Source organism: Coffea arabica, chromosome 7e (genome assembly GCF_036785885.1).
Source record: "Coffea arabica cultivar ET-39 chromosome 7e, Coffea Arabica ET-39 HiFi, whole genome shotgun sequence".
NCBI lineage: Eukaryota > Viridiplantae > Streptophyta > Magnoliopsida > Gentianales > Rubiaceae > Coffea > Coffea arabica.
The window spans coordinates 14,778,441-14,789,350 of NC_092323.1; the positions used below are offsets into that span (position 1 = coordinate 14,778,441).

Consider the following 10,910-nt stretch of genomic DNA (forward strand, 5'->3'; position numbering starts at 1 on the left):
AATTCTTTGTTAAATATCTAGTTATAACAAGTAATTGAGTCGTACTCAAACACACAAACAAATCCTATCAGAAATGGACATTTCAGAAATTATTTGCATGACTCCTAGTCAACACCCAAATAGAAATTATTTGCATGACTCCTAGTCAACACCCAAATATCAATAAAAATCTCGGCTTTAAATCCAAAGTTGCAGTCCCAAATCAGCAAAAATCTCGACTTTAAATCCAAAGTATCAGTCCCAAAACTCACAAAATCAGGATTTTTCTAAGGTCAACACCCTAAATATTGTATATTATTAAAGTAAATAGTATCATCAGCCCTAAGTATTGAAATCAATTTAGTAAAAATCTGAGATGGGTAACCCTAAACCGTAACTAATTACAACATACATGAACTAATTTTAACATGAACGAAGTATAACATACATACCCATTTGCCTTCGATTTTATGGAAGAAATCTTCGTCTCTTTCGCTCTTTTTACTTGATTCAGATTGGCTCGGCTTTGGCTGCTCTTTCGCTCTCTCTCTCTCTCTCTCTCTCTCTCTCTCTCTCTCTTCGTAGGGTTTGAACGAAACAAATGATTCTGTTCAATTGCCTTTTGGTTATTATATAAGGGCATTTTGGTCCTTTCATCAGTTCCCGTTAATTTTACCGATTTCCATCAGGATTACAATTTAGTTCAAAACATGAGATATCACGTTGTATATTTTGAAATCATAGGGGGCTTATTTGTATATTAGGTTTAGCACAGGGGGCTTTTTTATTTTTTACCCTAGAATTTATTTGGGAGTTATGGGAATTATAATTGTGGGAGTTACAATGCATTTTGAATTGAGTTATTGTACAATTATTTCAATAAGAGTTACAAATGAATTATTTGGTCAAATGAAGAATTGTTGAGTCAAATGTGATTCATATTTTTAGGTTACAAATTCTACCAAATAACTACAATTTAATATGAAAAAAAAAATCATTGTACATTGGACTTTCAACCCTCTTTCTAAAGGTTTTTGTAGCCTATAAATAATGAAATTCTTTGGAGAATTTCATACACATTTCTCTCAACAAAATATCATTCTAAATACTATTCTCCTCACACTCTTTTCTTTCTCCCTCATTCTGTTTTCTTTGGGCAAAGAAAGATATTGGGAAGCTTTTGCTTCTCTTGGTTGTGCAGATCAAAAGGAAGCAACAACTATAGAGTTGGGTTGTTATATTCTGGAGGCAGCGCACTAGACCTTCTGCATTGGTTAAAAAAAATACCATAGGGACGCATATTGTCTTAAAAAGAGTGTACTGCGCGTCACAACCCTACTGAACTTTTTAGTAGCTGTCAAATTCAAGGTGGTTAGCGTGAAAATCAAATGTTGTTCATGTACTCTCTTCCAGCACAATTTTAAGACGATACTCAAATGGAGAGTAATACTAACTCTACTATCCATACGCTTGTCGGAAGCTCTATAGATCTCAACAAGCTTTTCAAGTTCAATGGCGAACACCACTTCAAAAGATGGGCTTAAAAAGTACTTTTCTACCTAAAACTCATGAACGTAACTTGGGTACTTATGGCCAAAAATCCAACCAAAATCCGTGTTGATGACATATATGAGCAAAATAAGCAAGAGCACGAACAAAGTGTTCAAAAATGAAGAAGTGATGATGAAGATTGTAAAACTATATTCTTAATTGCTTATCCGATGAGTTTTATGACTACTACTCCACTTCTTATTCGACAGTTAAAAAGATTTGGAAGGCTTTGCAAAAGAAATATGATACTGAAGAAGTTGGAGCCAACAAGTACGCTTGTAGCTGCTACTTCAAGTATCAAATGGCAGAAAACAAATCTGTCCTTACTCAAATACATGAACTACAATATATAGCTCATGAAATTCAATCTGAAGGCATCAAGGTGGATGAACAAATGCAAGTGGCTGCTATAATTGACAAATTACCAAATTCTTGGAACGATATTCAAAAGGAACTACGCCACAAGTAGTCGGAGATCACTGTAGTCAATCTCATGGACTTAGAATCGAAGAGGAGGCAAGGAAGCAAGATAAGTCTGAGGAGACTAATGACAATGGTGAAACTAATAAGGTACATTTTATTACTTCAACTGATAATGTCTCTAAATGTTAGAATTCTAAAAATAATGCATACTTGAGACCTAGAGGAAAAAATATGAAAAATTAGAATAGGCCACAATATTTATATAAAGGACCCAAAAAGAACCAAGAAACCCCTTCTAATAATAATAAAGTTGTTAGGGGTCCATGTTTTGTTTATAGAAAACTTGGCCACCAACCCAAGGATTGTTATTTTAGAAAACGTGGACAACTTAAAAAGTATGGTAATAAACTTCAAGCTCATGTAGCTAAAGAACCTTTAGTGGCTATGATAATTGAGGTGAACATACTAGCGAATCATGAAGGGTGGTGGGCAGATTTGGGTGCTTCTAGGCACATTTGCCATGATAAAGATTGGTTCAAAAGCTACACTCATACTGAAGAAGCTAAAATGGCTCACATGCCACTAAGGTGGTGGGTGTTGGTGATGTGGATCTAAAATTCACCTCTGGTCGTACTTTAATTTTGAAAGATGTTTTTCATACTCCTCAAATCAGAAAGAAATTGGTTTCAAGTTATCTTCTCAACAAATATTAACTGGATAGTTGTTAGAAATATTCATTTCCACCCCTACTACTCATTGAAAAAAGGGCAAATTACATTTTATTTCCCTATAGTTTAGTGTTTTTGTACATAACCCTTCTATGATTTCAAAAGTTATATATAACCCCCTCATGGTTTGAATTAAAGTGTCAAAGTAACGAAAATGATCATTCATAATAGAACCTTTTAAAATCTCAAAACTACCCTTGTTTAAAAATTAAAATCGCTGAAGTAACCAAAATATGTAAACATAATATACATGATGCACAAACCCGTATGATCTTATGTTTACCATATAACCCCCGTATAATTTTCAAAATATACACATAACCTTCCAGTGGTTAATAAATAATTTTTAACTTTACATAGGGGTATTTTTGACATTTTAGGTGACTCTGTTATGGATTACAAATTCCGTTACTTTGACACTTTAATCCAAACCATGAAGGGTTATGTATAGTTTTTGAAATCATAGGGAGTTATGCACAAAAACACTAAACCACAGACGGTTAAAGTGTAATTTGCCCTTAAAAAAATCTTTGTAAATTTATAAAGAACTATTCTAACGGATACTAATTGGGGATCGTTGGTATATCTAATGATATGCACAAAATCATTTTTATTTACCCACTTTTCTAAATTATCTTCACTCTTTATTAAAGGATTTTTCTAATCGAGTCCTGTGGGCATACGTTAACACACCTAAATTACATTTAACTTACCATTCAACACTTATTAGAAAAAAAATTGTCAGCACTTAAAGCATTAACCAGACATTAGTTAGAAATATTCATTTTCACCCTAGTACCCATAAGAAGAAAATCCTTAAAACTTTATAGATGATTTTTCTAACGGGTACTAATTAGAGGATCATTAGTACATCTGATCATGCCTAAATTAGTCCACAAAATCATTCTGATTAAGATACTTTCCCAAATTAGCTTCACTCTTTTTTTTTTTTTAAATAGATATTCCTATTAGTTGCCAAATAGTGAAATTTATCACGTGAATGAATACACACAATCACAATTATTATATTTTAATAAATTAATACGTGAGACCCCTCTTAACGGGTTAGACATTTATTAAAAAAATTCATTTTCATCCTAAGTCCCTAATACTCATAAAAAGAAAATCTTTAAAACTTTTCTAATGTGTACCAATTGGAGGATCATTAGTACATCTAATCACATCTAATCACATCTAAACGATTTTTCTAATGGGTACCAATTGAAGCATCATTAATACATTTAATCATACCTAAATTAGTCCACAAAATCATTCCGATTAAAATACATTCCCAAATGAACTTCACTCTTTTTTTCTAAAATAAATTTTTCTAAAAATTGTCGAAATGAGTGAATACTTGCTGTGTAAATACACCCAATCACAATTCTTGCATTCTTATAAACTCACGCGGTGTCACAATTCTTACGTTCCAATAAAGAATAAACTAACACGTGAGACCGCTCTTAACGCACGCCCCTATACCCAAAAAAAAAAAAGGGAAAACTGAGGCTTCATCCTTTTTTTCTTGACAAAATCCTTTCTGTCCTTATCTCCCACACTTCCGGACTACGTTGCCATAAGCGGCCGGTAGCCAGTTCCCAGTTCACCAAAAACTTCTCTCACTCACTGGTAAGATATGAAGCACAATAGTCATGTATCTGCATACTGTTATTTATGCTTCTTGAATTGTTATTCTGGTTATTCATGAAATTCCGAGACTTCACTGATTTTTTTTCGCTGTTTCAGTTGGTTCTGTTTTGGTCTTTAAACTTTTATTTGTTATCTTGTTTTTTGGCTTTTGGTTTTTTGGTGTTGGGAACTGATTGTTATAGGGTGAGAGAGAGAGAAGGTGTGGATTGGCAATGGGTCCTTTGACGTTAGCTTTGGATGCCAAGAACTGCTCCCCCTCCTCACGTAAATTAATTTTTCAATTCTGCATTTCAATTTTAATGCCCAATTATATGTATATGTGCAGATGAAATTATGATTATCAGTTTTATGTTGTGTTACAATTCTTTGTAGCCTGTCAATTTTCAAATAGTTTGTTTAGCTGAACTACCATATAGGTTACTCTGTCTGTGTGTGTGTGTGTGTGTGTTTTTTTTCCCCTTTTTGGGTTTACTACTAAAATTGTAAACTTTAATGCCCTTGCAACTCATTATGTGGGCTTTTTACGGGAAGGAAAATGGTAATTATGTTTTTTTTTTAATCCCTGTTTTCATTTGTTAAATGTGTTGGTGAATTATCCTGTTGCACTGTTGTTGTATTTGTATGGTTGTTGCAATTTAGATGCAATGACACGAAAAAGGTACTTGCTTGATATAGTAGGTCTTGAATAATCAACATAATGAGAATTGGAAGGTAGAAATTTGTGCATAACAAAGAGAAAAGTATAAATAAAAACCATTGTGGATTAGTATTATAGTTTTCTAGAATAACCTGTGCTAGCTGGAAGATAGGTACCTTTGTAGGATATACATCTATAAGAGCATATTAATGACAATTAATTTCTTGAAAGTATAGAGTTTATGCCAATAGTGATGTAGCGTCATTTCCATCAGTAATTAGGGGGCACCAAATGTATAGAATTTCATAGCTTAAGTTTGTCTGGAATACCATTTAGAACAGTTTAAGAAAAGGTACTAAACTGGGAGTGGTGATAAAATGTAAGCCTTGAACAGGGGTAGATATGAGCAGTAGAAAGTAGTCACTTTTTACTGTATTGCAAAAGGTGTTGGTTGTTATTAGCAATTGCATAGTTTCATTTTAAGCTAGACTAGGCAATTGGTAATGTTCCAAACAAATGTCAGAATTTACTTTAGTTAATTATGTAGTAATGCTCTAGGTTCTGGGATGATATGAGGAAAACCATTTTACTCAGGAAAGTTCCCATGTTTCATATGCCGATTTTATTGATTTATTTCCTTCTATTTTGTCAATCTTGTTTGAGCAGGCAATCTGGTTTTGCAGATAGATCCAATGGGAAAATTCAAAATGTCCAGTTCAATCCAAAGAGGTTTTTTGCATCAATAAGCACACAAGAACAGAAGCCATTTGATTTCTTTCGTACTTTAGTTGGTAAGCCCAAAGTCGAGTATTCATATTTTGGTCATGACATTATTGAAATGCGCATTATTGCTGTTCTGTAGGTGGGATCAAGAAACTTCTCGAATGGGCCCAATTTATTGAGAAGAAAGTTAGATAAAATGCTATTTAGTTGTTAATAGAGCAGGATTGGCCAACTTGGGCGAATCAAAAGGTGTCATGTTATTACTGCAGATGAATCCTTTGAATTTTGTGTCTTTGGATAAAAGTTTTCTAGGAATGAAAATGTGGCATCCAAATCATTATTAATATCCCTGCACTCCACCCCAAATGAGTGTCTTAACATATCACTTAACAGGACTCTATGTACAATGGGTGAGAAACAGCATTTTATTTTTCCATTTATATTTTCTTGAAATAAGGGTGATAAAAAAGATTGATAATGATGTGTTCTGGGAATTCAACTCACAGATTTTTCTCACAATATATTATTAGCCAATATCCCCTTTCCTTTTGTATGGAGCTTTAAAGTTTAACGCAATGCATCTGTGAAAATTGTTGCCTTTTGCAATACTTTTTAGGAGCTAATCACAACCAAATTTTTTTTATAAAAATTGGCTACTTCTTTATCTTTTTCCTGTTCATATAAACTTTCTCCTTTGATGCATTTAAGCTGAATTTTTTAAACTACTGCACTTCTGATACCACAGAAATTTTTGCAGATGGTGTTATAGCAGGAGGCACAGCAGGCGTTGTTGTTGAGACTGCGCTGTACCCTATTGATACTATAAAGACTCGGTTGCAGGCAGGTGAACTATTTGAAGCACTTAAGCGGATCCAAATTAAGATGGAAAACTAATGATCATAGTTTCTCATAGTGTCATAAGCAGATGCCTTGCACTCTTAGCTTAGATGTACATTATGTTTTCTGACTTGCAGTTCTTGCTGCAGTACTAATCTAAGATTTAGATGTTTGTGAAGAGATTTGATGACAGTTATTTTCTTTGGAAGGAACAAATTGAAAATTGTGATATCTTAGCTTAAGAATTTGTTTGGTTGGGGGTGAAGGAGTAATATATGGTAAAATGCATTTATATTTGACCGCTTCTAAAACATTGATTAGACTGCTTAGCTGATGAAAATTAACTAGGGAAACATCTTGTTTCTTGGTCTATTGTGATATATGCTGCAAACTTTTGGGCTGATTTGTTCATTGTGCTAATGAGAGATGTTTGGTTTCTTTTTCTCTCCCTCTTTTTTCTGTATTATCCAATCTGTAGTAGCAGATGAAAGTTCCTCAGTTATAAATTTTGTGTGTTACATATTGAAACAGGTAAAAGTCCATGTGAATGTGTAACAGAAACAGAAAATACTTGTTGGTTAATACTTTATGTTGCGTAGGCCCTATTGTGAGGAAAAAAGAAAGTGAGATTTTCGAATATGATTTCTTCCATTAGGATTCAAATTCTTGGGACAAAGTTGCTCCCTATGTTTACTGTCAATATCATGTTATGATTCCTGTTAATAATGATACGTGTAGGCTGCTCAAGGAGGAGGAAAAATAAATCTTAGAGGCCTGTATTCTGGATTGACTGGTAACCTTGCTGGAGTCCTGCCGTAAGTTCTTATAAAATTCCATGACTTGATAATTTTGTATTATGTGGTATTGCACTTGCTAATCAAATAGCTAATAACATTTTGTATGTTGAACGGATGAAATCTTGGCCAGTGGCCCCATCCTTAATTTTTACGGATGAACTTTTGCTTTTGCAATTTTTTGTTTGTTCAGATTTGATTTTAACAATTAATGGATCTATGGATGCCACCACTACTTTACACACTTGTTGTATCTACAGGGCATCTGCTGTTTTTGTTGGTGTATATGAACCCACAAAGCAAAAATTGCTGAAGCTTTTCCCTGAAAAGTTCAGTGCAGTTGCTCATCTGGTAAGGCTTATATCTTGTGGCACTTTTTATTGATCTCGAAACAGCTCTGGTCATTAATATAACTTCTTTAAATTCAGATGTTTAACCTACAAAGAAAGGACTTGAATTGATAAATTTCATGTAAAATATAGGCTGTAAAGGGTGTTATAACAAATTTCGATTCCTGAGAAGATTTAGTAAGTGTTATTTCAAATGGTGCCATAATACCTGATAAATGTGCCAGATAACTTCAGTCGGATATTTTGTAATTTTAGCAATTCTGATCTGTAGGTGCACCACTGTACTTCAGAACAAAGGCCTTATCTTTTTACATAGATTTCTTCTGGTAGCCTAATTAAGCTCATTATGTTCTTCTGCAATCTTTTTATCCTAGTTCATAGTAGAAAGATTCTTACTTTTGGTTCAAGGCGTTTCTACTACATGTCTGGAGAACCCAAAAGTTGGAGTGTCCCTTGGCCCAAACTTTGTTTGTCGCTTTATCACTTGACCTATGAAACTTTTTGAGTTCATTTTGTTTGGCATGGTGGTTGTGGCATTGGACCTAATTGGCATCTACAAATGTCAGAATGACTTATACCTTTGACCTACATTACTCAACAACAATATTCCCATTAACTTGTTTTTTCTTTTGAAATTCCTGATAACTGTTGATTGAGACCAAAACTTGCTTTGTGAAATGAAGTGGATTGTGTCACCTGAATTTTGGATATTAGCTGAGTCCCTATAAGTTTGATAACTGTTTGGATGATATTTTATGCTCGAGGTGATTGTGTTGTAGCCTTTTCCCCGGTTTGTTTATGAGGTGCTAAATGTGTAGACAGCTGGGGCCATTGGAGGTATTGCAGCTTCTCTTATTCGTGTTCCAACAGAGGTACATGAGTTTATATTCGTTTTCTTGCTGTTTGTGCATAGCCTTAAAATTTCATTTTCATTTTGCGTTGGTAAATTTTCTTTGTATCTTGAAAGTGTAGGTTGTCAAGCAACGGATGCAGACTAGACAATTTGCTTCTCCACCTGATGCTGTTCGTTTAATCATTTCCAAGGAAGGTTTTAGAGGTCTTTATGCGGTAATATACCTGCTCTATCCAATACTTCAGAGGAAAATCAATTTTCCTTACAACCATATAGTGTTGAGATGTTCATTCCATCCCTTTTCCAATGATTAATGATGTTTTTATATATCTAGAGGATTGCTAAGCTGTGATTAGGTACTCTATGCAGATATACGTTGTGTATAATTCTCAGAAGCTTTAATCTTTGACAATAGTAGTGTTTTAGGACGGGTTTTTCTTTATCTTACTCTTCTGCATGGGTTTTTAACTTTTATATCCTTAACTTGTAGGGATATAGATCATTTTTACTGAGAGATTTGCCATTTGATGCAATCCAGTTCTGCATCTATGAACAGCTTCGAATAGGCTACAAGATGGCAGTAAGTTACTTTATACAGAAAGAGACTTGATGAATTGTTTTGCTTATCAGATGAGGACGAATTCAGCTCTATAGTGCTTCCCGCACAAAAATATATTAGCTGATTTTTCCTGCTTGTTCTTGTTTATCTCTTAATCTAATGTGCATTTGATAAACTATGTCATGCTATGTTGTTAAGCTGTTTCTCTTTTTCCATGTTTAATCATATATAGTGCACCTTATGAGTTTGCTTTGTGGTTTAACTAAATGATAACTAAACAAATTTCTTGATACCAAGACTTTCATAATTTGGTCTGAGTTGTGTTTTTAAACAATACTGCTTCTGTAAACACCTTTTCTGTGGTGTGCTTTTGACCAGGCAAAGAGGGATTTGAATGATCCTGAGAATGCTGCAATTGGTGCTTTTGCTGGTAATTTCATTTCCTAATAGCCTGCTTCTGTATCTCTTGTATTTAGATGCGTCTTGGTGTGCACTTTGCAGAATACGAACTCAATTTGTTTCCCAAGAAATAGGTTTTCTCCTGCTGGAGAATTTGAAATTAGTAGTAGATTGTACCGGTATACTCATTTTTGTGATTCATGCACAAAATGTAAAGACTGTTCTTGGATTTCTGGTTGCCTAGACTGGAAATGGACCTTCAATTTTTTTCGAAGGTCATCTAGGAAGCAATTGAATTATTTGCTTAGTGCTCGACATTACATTCTGCAATGAAGATTACCTCCTAATTATGTACACTAATATATATATATATATATATATATATATATATATATATATATATATATATATGTAGGCGCCCTAACTGGAGCTATAACTACACCATTGGACGTGATCAAGACAAGGTTAATGGTCCAGGTTCGTTTATAAGTGTATGTTTTGTTACTCTCTCTCTTGCTCAACCGTTCTCTTCTTCATGAACATCGACGGAATGTTCAGTCGGGTTACCTGCATAATGAATTTGTTCCGTTTGCTGGTATGATATGTTAATCTGCATGCTCTACAGGGATCAACAAACCAGTATCGAGGCGTATTTGATTGCGTGCAGGCTATAGTAAGAGAAGAAGGGCCTCCTGCTCTTTTAAAGGTACGAGTGTTTGTGCCAGTGGATAGAAGTGTAGTTCTTGTTGTTAAATGGGAAGCCTGGCATATGAAATATGGTAATTAATTGTTGCTCTTAACTTTAAATCCTTGCAGGGCTTCGGGCCAAGAGTGTTGTGGATAGGCATTGGTGGTTCAATATTCTTTGGTGTTCTTGAGAGCGCGAAGCGTTTTCTATCCCAGAGGCATAACACTAGTGATAAATCTCTGGACAAAAAGCAGGAGTGAAAGGTTAATTTTTGTTGCAATGAATTAGGGTCCCCTGCTTGTTTTTGGATCGAAAGTTCATAAACAGAGAAATATAACCCAAGTTCTTATCAATGAACTTTATGCCAATCGATTTTGTCCTAATTCTCTTGCTGTTCTTTTTAATTTTTTGAATGTGGTAATTCTTTGTTTATATTGAATCTAAGAAACAAATAATTTCTTTATCTCATTTAAAAGAAAAATCCTTTTTTTATGGCAGCAAAATTCATGTGAAACTAACATGAACTGTTGTGGTGGAATACGTTACTGTATCCAGATTTCCATAGCGCAGAACCTGGTACTATTATAGTCCAGGTTAAACGTTAATTACCTCATCAAACTACTCTCAAAATCCATCCATATTGCTATTCTAACTGATAATGGAGCAAATTGTACACTTCAATTTCAATTTGTTTCAATCAAACAAAAATATGGCCTCTTAACTGATAATTATGCCTCGA

General features: G+C 34.1%; 1 protein-coding gene across 1 annotated transcript; it reads left to right on the forward strand.

Moving 5' to 3' along the window:
• Window positions 1-4,160: 4,160 nt before the first annotated feature.
• On the forward strand, window positions 4,161-10,554 carry LOC113701143 (S-adenosylmethionine carrier 1, chloroplastic/mitochondrial). Its single transcript, XM_027221656.2, has 13 exons — window positions 4,161-4,310; window positions 4,514-4,595; window positions 5,652-5,759; window positions 6,449-6,531; window positions 7,267-7,343; window positions 7,583-7,673; window positions 8,491-8,544; window positions 8,645-8,740; window positions 9,016-9,105; window positions 9,463-9,514; window positions 9,899-9,960; window positions 10,109-10,189; window positions 10,300-10,554. Exons 2-13 carry the CDS (start codon window positions 4,544-4,546, stop codon window positions 10,429-10,431), a joined length of 978 nt encoding a protein of 325 aa, XP_027077457.2. The 5' UTR covers window positions 4,161-4,310; window positions 4,514-4,543; the 3' UTR covers window positions 10,432-10,554.
• Window positions 10,555-10,910: the final 356 nt, after the last annotated feature.

Bases quoted from the DNA above. Each gene is read 5' to 3' on its own strand.
- LOC113701143 (XM_027221656.2), top strand. From the start codon at position 4,544: ATGGGTCCTTTGACGTTAGCTTTGGATGCCAAGAACTGCTCCCCCTCC. The intron at 5,760-6,448 runs GTAAGCCCAAAG...AAATTTTTGCAG, and splicing joins TTTCTTTCGTACTTTAGTTG to ATGGTGTTATAGCAGGAGGC. The intron at 9,961-10,108 runs GTTCGTTTATAA...CATGCTCTACAG, and splicing joins AGACAAGGTTAATGGTCCAG to GGATCAACAAACCAGTATCG.